This window comes from Halyomorpha halys, unplaced genomic scaffold, assembly GCF_000696795.3.
Source record: "Halyomorpha halys isolate HHAL.00 unplaced genomic scaffold, Hhal_1.1 Scaffold78.1, whole genome shotgun sequence".
Lineage (NCBI taxonomy): Eukaryota > Metazoa > Arthropoda > Insecta > Hemiptera > Pentatomidae > Halyomorpha > Halyomorpha halys.
This window is the reverse complement of record NW_027108467.1, coordinates 1279987-1297499: the sequence shown is the minus strand read 5'-3', so window position 1 is coordinate 1297499 and position 17513 is coordinate 1279987. Positions and strand designations below refer to the sequence as shown.

The 17513-nt window shown below is 29.7% G+C and overlaps 2 protein-coding genes across 2 annotated transcripts in view; one reads left to right on the top strand and one right to left on the bottom strand.

Moving 5' to 3' along the window:
• Positions 1 to 5392, top strand: part of LOC106692938 (uncharacterized) — a 20523-nt gene extending 15131 nt beyond the window's left edge. The window contains exons 8-10 of the mRNA XM_014439203.2: positions 2025 to 2144; positions 2266 to 3612; positions 3702 to 5392. Of these exons, the coding sequence (XP_014294689.1) occupies positions 2025 to 2144; positions 2266 to 3612; positions 3702 to 3934 (1700 nt within the window). The 3' untranslated portion in view covers positions 3935 to 5392. The remainder of the gene's footprint in view (positions 1 to 2024; positions 2145 to 2265; positions 3613 to 3701) is intronic.
• A 4163-nt stretch (positions 5393 to 9555) lies between these two features.
• The window catches only part of LOC106692908 (sodium channel protein Nach), a 13558-nt gene continuing 5600 nt past the window's right edge, over positions 9556 to 17513 (bottom strand). Inside the window, exons 4-11 of the mRNA XM_067046803.1 lie at positions 17055 to 17188; positions 16844 to 16925; positions 16676 to 16774; positions 14338 to 14524; positions 14196 to 14249; positions 12710 to 12821; positions 10899 to 11005; positions 9556 to 10822 (exon numbers count right to left, since the gene is read on the bottom strand). Of these exons, the coding sequence (XP_066902904.1) occupies positions 10584 to 10822; positions 10899 to 11005; positions 12710 to 12821; positions 14196 to 14249; positions 14338 to 14524; positions 16676 to 16774; positions 16844 to 16925; positions 17055 to 17188 (1014 nt within the window). The 3' untranslated portion in view covers positions 9556 to 10583. The remainder of the gene's footprint in view (positions 10823 to 10898; positions 11006 to 12709; positions 12822 to 14195; positions 14250 to 14337; positions 14525 to 16675; positions 16775 to 16843; positions 16926 to 17054; positions 17189 to 17513) is intronic.

Here is a 17513-nt window from a genome sequence, read left to right as displayed (position 1 = left end):
AAAACGACAGGACTTTTTGAATGACCTGGTATATTGGTGGGCTATCATATTAACTTGTGAGACCCATTTGTATTATACATCAGGGATTTCTGCATCTAGCATCCTTAGTCTGTTGAAACATAGTTTCGGGAGTCTCTTTTCTGACATCAATGACAGTTTGGACCAGCAGTTGATTACCTTTGAACTTAGTGGACTTCTACCTGTCTCGAGTCGAATTATATAGTTTAGGATGTTCTTGGGCCATCCATAGAGGTATTTAATAAATTTCATTTGAGAAATTTTGATAGCATCGAGATATCTAAGGCTCCAAACTTCGGATGCATATAGGAGAACTGAGGAGTCATATTATGCCATTTTTGTTTCCCAAGAGTCACTCTTTCCTCTTCTCAGGGTTTCCAAGACTTCAGTGGTAGCAATGGATGATTTTTTTATGAAATGTACAGAAGCCTTTGGTTTAAAATTACTGTGATTCGTTTAAACATGAAATAAAACAAACACCTTTAGCATTTCCCATCCAAAAATAAGAGTTTAGCATAAGAATTACTTTAAACCTCTCCTGTTTTCTTGAAGTGAGGGAGTGAAATGGTAACATTTCCCCATTTCCTCTACAAAGCCTACCTCTGCAGAACCAAAGCAAGCGAATCATCATCTGGTTAGTGGTCTAGAATAAAACGAGGGGCACCCCACTACAATCCCTTCTCTCCCCAGCCATCTTGCCATATTCTCCTCCAAATATTTTCTGTGATGGAATGAAGGAACAATGTCTTGAATTACAGTTTTTACAGTTACTACTTATAAATCTATTATAAGATTGGAGATGAAATATAGCCTTCATATCAGAACAAAATGAGGAGAATAGTTCTTAATTTTTTCCAATAGCTGGTGCTTGCTTTTGATGTTGAAAATGGACTAAATATATGATTTACAAATTTTCAGATGACCCATATAGAATTAAAGAGTTTTATTTTAAATTATTTTCCTTATATTCAACATTAACTTCCGCTTATTGCTTCTCATTATTTTTAGTTTTACTACTTTTGGCTTTTATAATGTTATATATTACCTCTTTATTTTTCCAGTATATTCTCAAACATACCAGAATTCTCAACAATTGATGTTTAATGTTTATTTTTTTAAAATGGTTTAAAGGTTGTTTTTTTTAAACTTACGAAGTATCTCAGCTTAATCAATAATTTGTAGTTTTTAATAATTCATAAATCATCTAAACAATTATTTATAGGTTTTATGTTAAACTTAGCTAAAGCGACCTGTGTTGATCATGGCATTCCTGGGTCCTATTTATAGGGGAATTATGCCTTAATCAAATCTTATATACTCCATTTCAGAAGGAATTTAGTTTGAAAATGAAAGTAAGATTGAAATTGAAGTAATATATGTATTGTAAGAAAGAAAGATAATAAATTATGGAGGAGGTAGGCCTAAGAAAATATAAATTTATAATAAATAAGGGTGATCTGTTAATACTGGTAAATTAAATTTAGACAATTGGGAAGTAATTTCTGTTACTGCTGAGAGATGGGTTGATGATAATGAGTCACTATTTTGTGTTCCTAGTGGAAGATGAAATACATGCTTTTTTTTTTGTGCTATTCGGGTCCCATTTGGGACGGCTAGTCTTCATGCTGCTCCCTGTGCTCACTCGGAGTTGCCTCTAGTCTGTCATTCTTTCCTGCCTAGTGCTTGACTGAGTGAGCACAAGAGTTCCCGGCAAAGTCTGCTGTTTCAAACAGTAAGGGACTAACCCCATCATGTTTGGTTGCCCCTTTTCTTTCTAGGTGACGCCAGGTCAGTTGATGGCACCCCTTGGCACATTTCCCTAATTAAAGTGTCCTCCCATCATATAATCCCTCAAATTAGAAAATTTTATGCCTGTGGACTGAACATGGCCCGTACTAACCGTTAATCTCCCAATAATATAAACAACCAAGATTTGTATTTCTAGAAAGCACTTAGTACATATTCCGATGGATAAATAAAAAAAATGTTTTATTCTTTTATTTTAGTTAAATCCTGTGTTGGAAGGTGTTATGAAGATAAGAATGACTATTCTACTTGTTTATGCAATCCTGAATGCTCGGTCGATGCTTCCTGCTGTGAAGACTTTATGGACGTCTGTAGAATAGGTATTAAAAAGATTAATTGTTATATTTATTCTGTTTCTCTGCTTTGTAAGTGAGTATGATGAATAAAATTATTAAGCTTTACTTTGTAGACCCAATGTAATAAATGGGTATCGTCTTTCAGAATCTACAACTCCATTTTTCGAGGCAAGTACTGAGGTCGAAGATAGCTCACAAGTATATTCCGACACTTCTGGAACTACAGACTATGAGACTAATTTTTCTGAAACTACTGTTAGCTCCACTGAGTTAGAATTCACTGCTACCTCAGGGTATAGTACTGACTCAACCAGTTTTACTTCTTCCGATGATTTGGATCCAATGTATTCAAAAGCAGATGTTGAAGAATTTGAAACAACAAACTTTTTAAATAATAGTGACGATATTTTTTATACTTCATCTACAAACCCTAATATTGACAAAGAAAATACAAAAAGTCATAGTACAATTCATGATGTTTCTGATACTGAGTCTCATTCTCTCAGCACTATTCCATATGTCCTAAAAGAACGAGAATTAACCCTTACGACTGAAGATAGTACTGTGGTAAATAAATTTTCTCCATCAGCAGGCGCAATGGCACTTAAAAATATTAACACAAAAGAAAGAGCTACTGTTTCATACTCTAAAAATAATATTACTGTCAAAAGTTTTTATAATATCACGACTGAGCCACTTATATGCAGCCATGTTTGTTGTACATGTCCATTTACTGATAGTCAACCAACAACTTCTACTAAGGCTGATAAAGAGAAGTCGACCAAGTTTATTTTTCATCCAGCTATAACCACTCGTAAACCTCAAGTGACATCGATCAAAAAATTGTTATTTAATGTTTCAACCCTTAATAAAACTTTAATTCCTTCCAATAAAAGTACAACTTTTATGCCTTTGAAAATGAATACATTAAGAACAAAAGAACCCGTTCTAAAGAAAAATGTTACTACCCCCAAAAAACTTTTCTTAAATCAATCTTCTACAGCTACAACATTCCGTTCAACAAAGGTTTTTCAGACTACTCCTCTTCCTAAGTTAACCTCTAGCAGTACATCTAAATCTACTGCTAAAATTTTTTATCCCTTAGTGACTCAAACCCATCTTCCTGCAACGACCACATCTAAAAAAATTATACTAGTACAATCTTCTACAAATGCTACACTTAAAAATTTAAAAAGTATCACCCCTTCTCTAGATAAAAATAAATTTTACTTTAACATCACAACTGTTTCACCAAAATTCTACAATGTTACTACTGCGTCGACGTCTGTTCAAAATAAAATTACTACCAGTAAAGTTGATATTAAAAAGATACTTAATGATTCTCATACTCATTTACAAACTACCTCTCGACTTCCTCTTCTTCTTAATACTACAGAAGCTTCATTAACTTCTATTATAACAAATACAGTAACAGTCCAACATTATACTACTAATAGGCCAAAAAAATGGAAATCAATATACAAACCAAAAGGTGAGTATTTGTTGTATGATAGATTTTTATTTTTATTTTAATAGAAATTTTTCTTGAATGTACAAACTCATGATGTTTTAATTTTTCAGATAAATTTATGTTCTCTGCAGTTCAGAGAAACAAAGATAGCAATAATCAAACATATGTGATATTATCGACATGCGCTGCCTTGATCGGTGTTATCAGTACGTTGCTGGTTGTTCTGTTTATCAGAAAACGAAGACTAAGGCTTGTGAACGAATTAGAAGAAGCCGATACAGATATATTATACCATTCTTCTCAGGAGATGCTGGATCTCCATATCGCAAGACCGAACCATTAGAACATATTATGTTCTTATTTTTCGACTTTAGACTGATAGTATTATGTGTGTAATTTCCAAAAAAAGATGTCGATTTAACCCATTCAGTGGCAGGACTGTTTTGCATTTCTTATCACTGTGGCCACCAAAGAAGTTAATTTTTTTTTCAAATGTGATTTTGAATTATATTTACTTATTAAAGATCAAAAAAACAATCAAACAATTATTTTCAAATTTTTTTTTAGCCATAATGCATGATTGAAAAGAGGCAACTGTTAACAATTAATAAAGAATTGTCCTAAAGCAACTTGTTTTCAATACTTTTAGAATTAACATTCAAGTTTTAAAGTAAAATTACAATAAATTTAATTGAATGAAATGTGTTTATTTATTTTAAAAAATATGGAAAATGAGTTTATTTAAATAATTGAAAAACACAAAGAAAAATGGAAAAATATGGGTCGAAGCTTTTTAGCTAAAACACATAAATCATAAAACTTAAAAAAAAAGTTATATGCTTTATAAACAATGCTTTTAACAAGTTAATAATATAAACAACAAAATAGTATTTAAAGTAAAAGATACAAAACAATAGTAACAAACTGTGGTTAGGCGTTGATCCCCCACATGTTGACCAACTGAGCTCTTTCCACTGTAGCCCATCTTACATAGTTGTGAAGAGCTCTTCAATTAGAGCCTTTTAATAACCTGGGTAATTGTTCTGAAGAGTAGGTCTGCTGCCCAAAATATTTTATTCTAATTTCACTATACTTGTGAAAGGTTGTCAAAAAGTGAAAGGTATCATCCTTTTCTCGGAGTCACGTTTTTCATAAAACTTTCATGTTATACCTTAATCACATTTACTTTTTATAATAATATCAGTTGTAAATTAAGATAAAAAAAAGGTTTGATACTAACAAAAAGTTATGTATATATTTTTCAGCTTTGTAAGAAATATATACAGCTAAAAAATTATAACTGAAAACATTAAGAAAAATGAATGAAATTTCACCTTAAATTATTTACATTTAGAATATTAAGTGGGATCCAGTCTCAAAAAAATCTTCCTAAATCATGTTACATATTTTTCTCAAATTGGCGTGATTTTATCACAGCTAGTTAAAGGAATTATGTATCTCTATTTTTAAGAGCATGGTATACAAAAAAAAAAAAAAATGCATTCTTCTATAATTCTTTTTCTATGTGCCAATTTTTTTAATTCAAAGAATATCAGCTCAGAGAACGTTTCCCTCAATTTTAAGTGAAATGGCCAATTTAGGTGATGGTGGTGCAGAGTTTATCAAAAAATTAGTGCTTGAAATCGTTGCAACTCTAGACAATGTAGAGCTCATGATGTTGCGTTCTCGGCACTGAAGGGGTTAAACAAAATTTAAAATATTTCAAAATTTCCTTGTATATAAAAGAAATCATCTATGTTCAATACCGATAATAAATTGCATACTGAAAAAAAAAAAAAAATAGAAGCTGCTTTGATTTCCAATGGAAGAAATTATTGGCAGTATTTTATATGAGTGTTGTGTTGAATGTGCAAATGTTATGAACGGATGATGTTGTTTCTTAGGCTATTGTTATTAATAATTTTGTTACTAGTTTTGTGGACTCTAATAAATTTATTAGTAAGATAATTTTTAATTAAATTTAATTTATTTTAATTTTGGAAATTTAGGTTATAGATTTGCTCTGTTTTAAAATTGTTTAGTTTATACTTTTTTTTTTTTTTTTTTATGAAAACTTGTATGACTTAAATATATTCATGTTAATTGAGTCATACATAAAGAATAAGTTTACATTTAATCATTGACTTATGTGATATTGTAATTTAATTTCTTCTTTTTAATAAAAAGATTTAAGTAAATGAGTATTTTTGTTAAAAAGAATTACATTTAAGTCTTGTTAAGAAGCCTGGTTTGTCTTTTTGTTGGGATAAATAGTGTCATTATTACAATCCTTCACAAACTCAGTGATTTTCAGAACTCTTCAGTGTTTTTTTTTTAAAGTTATTAAAGGATCACCAGTTTAGATTCTGAACATCTCACTCCACTACAATGTCATGTGGTGAATGTTATCTCGTTCTCTTTAGAGTGTGGAATGTACTGTGGAGGAGTTTTTCAATGTAGGCTTTGGATCGAGTCTGGCACCCGGGACTGCTTTACAAACTCTGTGAATTCCCACCTCCTACATATTTTCTCATCATCCGTTCCTTTCTCACTGATAGATTATTCAAAGTAAACCACAGTGATTCTTATTCATCCTTCTTCTCTCACTCAGTCCACCGGTGTTCCTGAAGGTAGTATCCTCGGTCCCATCCTCTACACAGTCTATACTGCTGACATCCCAGCCAATCCTAACCACATATGCCGATGACATGTGTGCTCCCAGTTAGTAATAACCCTTTAATTACATCCCAAACTCTCCAATCCCATATCACAGCCCTCGAAGAATGGTGTCAAAATTGGAGAATTAAAATAAATCTCAACAAATCACCTTTAGCCATCCTATTAATTTATCCTTTAAAAATGTTGCTCTTATCACACACATTCACTACCTTGGACTACATTTGGACTAACAACTAACTTGGAATTCTCACACAAGACAGGAAATTGCACCTTGATTCTGACTATTACTACACTTACTAGACAAATTGTCTAAACTTCCAATCCTTTACAAAAGATTAATCTACATGACAATAATAAGGCCTGTCTGAACATGCGTAGTTGAGCTTTGGGGCTCCACTAAACCCTTGAATTCCTCTTGTATCCAATCCTATATCCTTCATAAAATCCTCAATAATCCTTACTTTGTCACTAATGAAATCATCCATAAAGACCTTAATGTTCCATATGTAACTGATCTAGCCAAAACCAGATATCAATCCTTCAATTATAAACTCCCTAACCGCCCAAACCCATTAGTTTCTGATTGAATCAACCTTGCTTCCTCTTCCATACCTGACAATTCTCCATGGCACCTGAAAAGACCTTCAGGTCTTCTAATGTAGCAATGTTATTAGAGTGCTACCAATGGGTAGTTTCTCTACAAGTCTATATCATACCATTATAATCTAGCATCAGATTTATAGATGTATTTTTATGTAATTACAGTTGTAAATGTCAATAAATAAATTTTTTAAAAAGTTATTAAGGATTGGAACAGGATTTACTTAATAAGAATAAGTGGATAAGTATTTAAAATTATAAAATTTATCTCAATTAATAAAATCTTAGCGCTTCATACCAATTTGGGTCAATTTTTTTTTTAATAGAGATTAACAAAATATTTCTAAAATTAACTAAATATTTTATAGCATGAACTGGATTTTTCTAGCCCTAACCTGGTTGAACTGATATCTCAGTTCATAGTCCTCCAGTGCAGAACTGGTCAAACTGATTCATAGGCTACAGGAATCTTGGCCGAGCTGAAAAATCAGTTCATAGCCCTTTAAAGAGTTAGATAAAGAAAGTATTGTTATCAAATAAAATTTTCAATGGATTTATGTGTTTCAGAGTCTGCTTTATCCAAAAAGTGCATTTTAAAATTTGTATCATGATTCAACTCTAATGTGCTTTCTTGCTTTTTGTTATACTGAGTTATATTAGTCAATACTCTTGTTTCAAATCAGGTACCGTGTGCACAATTACTGAAAAATCTATTTTTCCATAGAGTAGTGCTGAAACAGTTCTAATAATATGCATCTAATTAAGTCGCAAAATACTCTTTATTATTCCTTTAAAAGTTGAATAATAAAGAGTATTTGAGTTAATAAGTTTTGGCCAACAGATTTTATTATTTTAACAAACATTATTACTAATAAATTAGCATACCTTAAGTGTGAGGAGAAGAGGGTTGGGAATGCGGTCAGTAAATAACATAAATAAGTTGAAAATACTTATTTAATAGTATCAACGTTTCAGCCAGAGTGTCTAGCCTTCATCAGGGCTGAGAACAAATAGTAAGATAACCAAAAAAAAAAAAAATAATAAATAAATAAAAAGAGAAAATATAAACAGAATGATAATAATTTTATATATAGTTGACTGTAAAGATTTAAATATAAGAAGATGGTCAGGGTTGCGGTAAAAAAAAGAACAAATAGTTTATAACTATTTTAATATCCGACGTTTCGCCCCACTTTGCAGGGCTTCATCAGGGCTAAAAAGATACAAAAAAAAGAAAACTGAGAATATTATAACAATAAGATACAATAAGGTAATTTAAGCTAGGATAAATATTATGTAAAAATAAAGTGATAAAAAATTACATATAAATAAAAGGAAGGAAGACATAAAATAGTATCAGTATAAAATAAACTTGAATAAACAATGATAAGAATAAAAAATAAGTAACAATGGGAAAAGTAAAATTTTTTTTAAAAATACGTAAAATATACAGTTAAAAAAGTACAGGAGATGTACATAAAACAAAAACAATACAGGAAAAAAAAAATTATATTATAATTTATAAATAAATTTATAATAAATTAAATTATTATTATCATATTTCTGTATCTTTCTCTTATTATTTTTCATACGCGACGTATTAAAATAGAAATATAGCCGTTAAACGGCTGGCCACCTCCTCCACGCTTCCGCTTCATTGTTGCCTAAGTTTATTATGATTCCATATTTTTTTTTATTGTTTTTATAGGATGATTTTGACTGAAATTAATGACTTAGGCAGAATGACCCACAAAAGATTTTAAAATTAGATGTGATGTATACATTTATATTTAAGGTATTCTAATTTATTAGTAATAATGGTGTTCGTTAAAAATATATAATAAAAGCTGTTATTTATTAGTCATTGTCCTTGAGAATGACCGAAATTTTGAACTTTTAAAGAAACAATAAAGAGTGTTTTGGGACTTAATTAGATAAATATTATTGGAAGATTATTGATTGACCATGTGTACAGATGAATGAAATATGGCCCAGGAGCGGTCAAAAAAACTCAAATAGTAAATGGGTATCTATTTTTATTGAGACCCTTTTCACCCCACGTTCCAGGGCTTCGTCAGGGGTAAAAAAGATACAAACACTTGACATAGTTACAAAAAAGAAAAAACATAAGTGGAAAATAACAGGGGTATACAATGAAAAGTAAAATTTAATAAGAAAAATTAGAGGTAGTAAACAGTAAATGAAAAGGGTAATAGTAACAGATAGATAAGAGATAAAATAAGATAAGCAATATTAAAGAAGGTACAAATTACGAGATGAAAAAAGAAAAGAATAAAATCAAATGAGACAGAATTCATACCTGTTTTGACGGGCGTCAAAGTCAGAGTGAGCCGTATGTATTGGGAGGAGTGGGGATGGCAGTTTAGCACGCCATAATAACAAAAATAATTTTAAAGTAAACATTGTAAAAAAAAAAAATTGAAATTAGGTAAACAATAAATGGTAATATACATAATAGAGGGGGAGAAGAGATATTTACTAAATTATAAAAAAAAACTCAGATAGAATAAAAAAGGAGAAATAAAGCATTAAATAATGGGATACAATATGTGTAAGCGATTAAGAAAGAGAATATACCAAATGAGTTCAGAGAAATGTAAATTATAATAGAAAATTAATAATAAAGTAATTAATATAAGTACATTTAAGAAGGTAACACATGAATATAAATGAAACAGGAAGGATAGTAAATATAATTGATAAGATAAATATTATTGTATTTAAATAATAATAACAGCCTCAAGAAAATGGAAAGGTTCTATATAAAGGCTCAAATAATTTTAATAAACATTGCCTTTTAATTTATATATAATCTTTATACTTTCTTGAGATTGGTTATCATTGTTTAAATAAATAAATTTTAGTCTCAAAACAATATTTATTTATTTATAAGTCCGACGTTTCAGCCAATTCAGCCATCCTCAAGGACAATCTTAATACAGTTTTAGAACCACATCTAAAACTGTATTAAGATTGGCTGAAACGTCGGACTTTTAAAGAAATAAATATTGTTTTCAGACTAAAATTGGTTAAAATTTATCTATTTAAACAATTGACTTTTAAGTTTTATTTCCTATAATCATTTTAACTTTTCATATATAATAACCACCGGAGAAGTATTGGGAAATATACATTTGATGATATTTTATTTATATTTGATTATTTGAAAGGTATTTAAATGCTCAAAAAACAAATCATTTAAATCAGATAAAAATTAGCAAAGATATGACATATTAAATTTAGCACCAGGCTTTTCAAAGTATTTAATGCAGTTTCCCTTCCAAATCTGTTCACTTTTTTTATTATTTTGTTTAATAATTAAGAAGAAAAACTATTTACATTCTGAAACATTCCTGATGGTCATTCGAAAGATGTTTGTTATCTAATAAGCTTAGTAAAAATAAAATAATAAAGCAAATAAATAAACCTTAATATGGCATATATTATCAAAGATGCAGCCAACAAATTTGTTATCTGACTTTACACCCAGATTGATAAGTTAACTATTTAGGTTTGAGACCTTGAAAGTAAACAAAAAATAAATTAAAAGAAAGAAGTTAATTAATTGTTTAAAATTAAATATTTAGATTCGTTAGGAAAGATATATTTTATTTTGGTGTGAGAGAGATGAAACACTATCTTAATAAATCCGCAAAACTTGTTTTCACTTATATAAAAGCTATAATTCATCTTTATCTATATTTAAGATATTCTTTAATGTGTAAGTTTGGGTTGTTGCTACTATTAATTTTTTTAGATGTCCCAATAGTGAAAACATTTTGAGCAACAGGAGGTTTTTTGTTTTCCAAGGAAATTGTCTTAGGTTGGATTTCTTTTCTTGTATTTCCTCTGAAAAAGATGTAGACAAGAAGTTCAACAACACTTAATAAACTTGCTCCAAGAAAAAGACCTGCTGTTCCACCCATACTGACTGAAAACAAATAACAATTCTATTAATAACACACTTAAATAACAATATTTAAGTACTTTCGAGTATATTGATTTACCAACTAGATCGAGACGCGTCCTCACTACATTCCTTTTAAACCTCTGCGATGGAAGAGTATCCATAATTACAGATACTTTTGTACCGTTGTCTAGAGAATCTTCATTCCTTTAAATTTATTCAATTTAAAAAGATTATATTAAATGTAAGATTAAAGGGTATGATATAGGGGGGAGGACGGTAGCAGCGTGGTGACGCGCCTGTCTGCTAACCCATTGATTGCGAGTTCGAACCCGGCCCTACCTGGGATTTTTCAAGCAAAAAATTATGCAATACTCACTCAGAATTTCCTGCCAGGCATTTGTGAGGCCCGTTAGCCAATGGGTGGCACTCACAAAAATAGGCATGGGAGTGACGGACCCACCCTATGGAAACATCAGGAAATGCACGATGTATTTCTTAAGCACATCATGGGAGGCCTTGGACCTCCACGGTCTGTTGTGCCAATAGAAAAAAAAAATTAAAGGGTGCAGCTCACTGGTGTGTTTGTAAGAAAAGAAATATTATAATTATTTTATTGTAGTTGATATGGTAAAATGTTTGTCTAAGAACCTCAACTAGTTCTTTATTACATTATGTTTGCAGTATTTTGTGATCAAAAAATCTGTGAGTAGGACGTTCTATGTATAATTCAGGTTATAGCATTGTGGCGAATAAGGTTGTAGGGCTTAGTAATAAACATCCCTAAAATTTTAATAAACATTGAACCAATAGGTAAACTTCTGAGGGGTAGACCAAAATGTAGATGGGAGGATTGTGTTAAGACTAATTTAGTAGATTTGGGTTTGGAGGGGTGTCATGAGACAGAAGTATATAGAGAACAACCGATGGTATCCGCATCAAACTTTCGGGTTCGCTAAGCCTTTATTATTATTATTATATTTAAGGTCTCAAAAGTGTAAACTCAAAAAAAACAAAATTTTTTAAATTTTTATTATAATTCTTTTAAAGTTTGCAGAAATTGATAGCACCCAAATTGTTCAAGCACCTACTTTTGAGACCTCAAACCTAATATTGTGTTATACACTTTCAGACTAAGTGGTAGATACTTATGAACTTTAGTGTAAGATGGTGAAACAAAAATAAAAGCTGTTGATTTTCAAATCCCATACATTTTTTTAATGAGGAATAATCATTTCTTACTAAGTAACTTACTCCTACCTCTTGCCCCAAGTCATCAAATGGGGAGTTTTTTTTTTTAAACTGGCTATAAGCACTGCAGCCTGTAAGGCCTATTGTGTGTTATCCACATTACAATGTTTTAACGTTCTAATACAACAATATAATAAGTTTATTAAAGCTTGAGATGTGAGGGATTGATCAATTCACACCGTTTGGGATCCACAGCGTGAATCTCAACCCTGGAAATTGGTCACACCAGCATATTATGTGGTAAGCCATCTCATTCTCTGCATTGCAGAATCTGCAAAGGTTGATTCTGAAAGCTTGAGGTTAAACATATGTTTATTAAGTCTACAGTGATCTATGTAGATCCCTATAATTTTCATAAGAAAATTTCTGTTTCCGATTTAACAATTAGATGGATTATAAAACAAAAGTATGTTGGATTAAAGATTTTATATTTCAAATATTAATAAAAAAAAGTTCAACAATTTGCAAATGTATTTTCTGCAATTCTCCACAACACTCCAAAAAAAAATGCGTATTTTTTATTACAAATTGCACTATTTTCTCTCTTAAAAAATGGCAAAACCAAAGAGGTAGGAAGTGCTGTAATCCTTTTCTTGGAAACATATCAATGTTTCCAACCCTTTAGCCTTAATAGTCAAATATAAATCAAATGAAACTTACGTGATTTGTGCTTTTCTAATAATAGTGTACTCAGGTTCAACACAGCTTGACATACAATTGCAGACAAGTCCTTTTTTATCATTATCTTCTGTACGCAATGCTCTCAATGTTTCTGGGAATAGTATGAAGTCATTCATATAGGAAATAGATCAAAACTCAGCAAGTTTCATTATAAATAATAAATAAACTCAATATAAAAAACTGTTAGTGGAAATATATAAGCTAGAAATATAATATCATACTTTATAACATAATTAACAGCAATAATTACAAATTATTATACAAAAATGGAACACATTCTGTATAAAAGAACTAAGTTACAAAGTAACTGTTCTCAGAAATATATTTTAAGTTAAGTCAATAAAAATAAAAAAATATCTGTGCCCAGAAAAATGGAAGTATAGAGGTTTTTTTCGGGTGAATTTTAAACACTAGGTTTGGGTCAATGTACACATTGAATTTTGTTAAGGTTTCAGAAGTAATAATTTTATATTAAAAGAAAAAAAAGGAGTCAAAATTAATTAATAGTGTTCTCATTCAAATTAAAAGATGTGCGAATGTGCCATAACTGAATTCTGCGAGGGAAGGCACAAACTCACTCCACTTGGTGGAACAATGCGCTGTACAGATAAAGAAAATATTGCTGCCACCATCCCGATCCAATTAAATTTTTTTTCCCCTTCAAAATGGAAAGCTGAATTGTGTACTTATATTTCTACACCATATTCATCTGGATGTATATCAAGAAATGGGAGGGGAAAAATCAATATATGGCACAATGTCACCACATTTTATATTTATATATAGATAGGCAGAAAATCAATTTTATTCTGAGACAGAGTCCCTTCAGAACAGCATAATTGTACAATGAAAGGAAAAGGAATCTAAACTTAAGAGTCTGAGAATAGAGGAGAGACCTGAACTGGTTGGGCATTACCATGTTCCAGGCTGCGTTTTGGTTAGTTCAAAGTAGGAAGGGTTTGTAATGGTGTGGAGGTAAGAAGGAGCTTGTGTGGGGTGTGTGCGAGTTTCCTCCCTTACAGGCAAACTCATCTTAGATGCATTATACTTTTCATTTCATTTTAATGTAAATAAGAAGTTTTCTATCAAAATTATGTAAATGTACTTCTGAAAAGTAAAGATATTTCTGACAAATAAAAATTCTACACCCAAAAATTATTCATTTTATTTTAAAATTTAAATTCCTACCAATCCTGTAAGTGTTACAAATCAAAATTTTCAATAAAAATTTAATTTATCTGTCTCATATGGTCTCATAATAATTTTTAATTAAAAATGTCTAAAAGTGGGTATATCGACTTTTGATAGAAAACTATTCCAATGTTCATTATGTTTTATAAAGAGAACTTGTTCACTTTATCGAATATCATCTCACTGGATTACTTAATTTTATTTAGCCAAATTAGATTCATAGTGCTAATTTATGATGAACAAATGATATTAACAAACACTTTTATTTTATTACCTGAATTATCTGTGAGACAAGTCAACCCATCAATATTACACATTTTAACTCCTTCTAAAAAAAAATTATTAGATGTTATATTCAACATGAGATTAGGTTTAATTTGATTATATCTAAAGGATGAATTCAGTTTTTGACTTACCTTGGAAGGGTATGAAATGATGAGTACAATTACAGAAATCAATCTGCGCTTTAGCTCTACAGTTCACGACGCAAGTTGAATAACTATAGTAGTCATATAGGTTGAGGAAATTTTCTAGTGGAAATCTACAATTTCTCTGTTCAACTGAGACTTCGCTTAAAGCTGCGTCATTATCAATTTCATTTACCTGATGAGCATTTCATTATTGATTAATTAATTTTGTATTCAGTTGTAATAAAATATAAGAAAAAAATTAGTTTTAGTTGTAATGGCTAAAGTTAATGATGAAAAATGACTTTATGATAGTCTAGATCCATTTCAGAAAAATTATTAAAAAAATGTTTGGTTTACTCATGGGTGTTCAAACCTCTGAAGTCTTTTAAAATTTTCTGTTCAATTTTTGGTTATTTATATGATCTTGATTATTTTCCTATTCCTATTGTGCTTATTGAATTTGGTGGTTGTTGAAATAAAAGTTCAGGGTTTAGTTTATTCTGTGTTGTGTTCTATTGAATTTATATTTTACAGTTGTTTTTGTGAAGCATTACTATTTTCATTATTACTGCATATTATATTGCATTAATATTTTTATTTCCATTAATATTTTCTTGAATGAATAGGTTAGGATGTTATTAAATGAATTAGTTAAGGTTTAATTTCAGTGGTTACAAAGGTATAATTCAACTCCTCATTATAGCCATTACATCTATATATCCCAAAGCAATTATTTAAATAAAATATAACAGGAGACTATCAAGTATACTCCTCCATCATCTAACTCCTCTAACATAATCAGATCTTGGTTCTTTTGTATTAGAGAAAATAATTTGGTAAAAGGTTATTTAGTGACATACAATATTGGCTTAGCTTGGGGAGTGTTAAATCATCATACTGAAAGTCTGTCGAATCACAATAATCAGTTACTTCTAAGGGTTATATTTATAAAAATTATTTAAATAGAATAATAAAAAAATTTTTCATAATTTTATGTATATTTTTTGACAGTGATTTGAAAATGGATGGGGGTCTGAAACATCATCAAATTGATAAAAAAAGGATGGGAAAATTTTAAGGGTACAAGGAGAAGATGGTTGGGGATGCAGGCAGAGAATAACACAAATAAGTTAAAAAACATATTTATCAGTGCCAACGTTTTGGCAAGAATTTCTTGCCTTCCTCAGGGCTGAGAGGAAAAAACAAGATGACGACCAGAATTGATTCTGGAAGCTTCGTCTTCGTTCCAACACATTTTTTAACTCAGAATGACACCACACTTGGATTTATTTGGATTCTCCTCATTCCAAACAATTTGCGTTTTTATGTTTTATTCTGTTTTCCCCATCTTTCCTTTTACTCCCTTCTCCTTGTCTATTTTTTTCCTATCTCTTCTTACCAACATGATTAGTTATGTTCACCATAAATTAACATTGTCATATCTACTAATTACTTGTTTTGTCTTATTTAGCTTTATTTTTTGTTACTTTATTCTAGTATTTTACTTACATGATTCATTAATTATGTATATATTTTTTCTCTTTGTTTTTTCAATACTTTAATTTTATTATTATTAAATTAAAATATTTATAGTTCTTTGATCCTTTACATTTTTATTTCCTTAATTCTATCATGTTACATATTTAATTACCTATATATACGTTTTATTTCCCACTTCTTTCATTACTTTATTTTTATTAATATCCATTTTGCATATATATTGACTTTAATCATTCTATATATCCTTTTATTTATTCGTTGTTATCTTGTTTTTTCTTAGCCCTGATGAAGGCTAGAAATTCTGGCTGAAACATTGGCACTAATAAATAAGTTTTTTAAACTTATTTTTGTTATTCTCTAACCGCACCTCCAACCCTCTTATCCTCGTATATATTATCCACGGTCAAGCTATCTTCTTATCATTATTTTTAAGGGTGGTTTAATTTCCCAGAAATTGTTTTACATAAAATCTGTTGAATATTTTTGGAGGATACTTTTCTTATATTAATGTTATTTCTGGAGGACTTCTGTCTTATATTCCATTAATAATAATATATAATTTCTATGATGTTATACAATGTTCAGCACTATTTAGAATGACCAGTCTTTTCTTTTAATTAAATAATATTAAGATTAACATTAATTAAGATCAGTACTTGCTTATAATGTACTGACTCCTTGATCCTTCATGGGTTGTAGTGGTACAGATTTATTTATTTTTATTAATATTAATATAAAAGTAATATTAATATTACTATTATATAATGTGAATACACATTATACTACTAAAACTACTTACAAATAATAATTAATATTATTAAAACAATATTAATCTCAATAGTACCTGGAAAGACATACTATAAACTGTTCCCCAATTCAGGACAGCTTTTTCTTCATGCGGGTGATTAATATAAGGAACATCATCGGGAGAATGAATAAAAAGCTAAAAATTAAATTTATTAATATTCAACAGTAAAAAATCACTTAGCATAGCAATTAGGTTTTGAATTACCTTTGCAGCTTCATAAACTTGGAAACGTATTTTTCCTGGTCCTGTTTTCTTGTTGGACTTAAGTTCAAGTTTTTTCAATTTTCTAAAAATAATATTACTTTATGTTTTATGAAACTTTATTAATGGTTAATGTTGTTAAGGCCTAGTAATTTTAGTATTAATTACACAAACTAAAGTATTTCAATAAATTATAATAACGGTTTGTAATTACGATTTTGTGTGAAGAGAATTTATGGTATAACAAAGTCCAATTTCAGTTTGCAAAGGAAGAAACTGAGAACAGCAATCGAATGGCACACCATTCCAGGTACAGTTACCAAGAAAATCTTCACAAGGAGCCCTCACCTAACAAATTAATTGTATTAATGAAGGTCTAAAATTTGATTCTGTATTTAATAAAAAATGTATGTTGATTTCATTATTTAATAATAATAACAATGTTTAAGCTGTGATACCTTATAATTCAGAAAAAATTGTGTATCCTTTAAAAATATTGTAATATGCTCTTTTTTAGTAAATAGTATATTTTGATGTATAAATGGTTTTAATATGTTTTATTTTATGTATCATTTTAATATTCATTTGTTTTGTTTATCCAAAAAGCAAACTAACCAAGTTTCATTGTTTATAATAACTTCGTGATACAAAAACAAAAAACCAAGATGGCGGT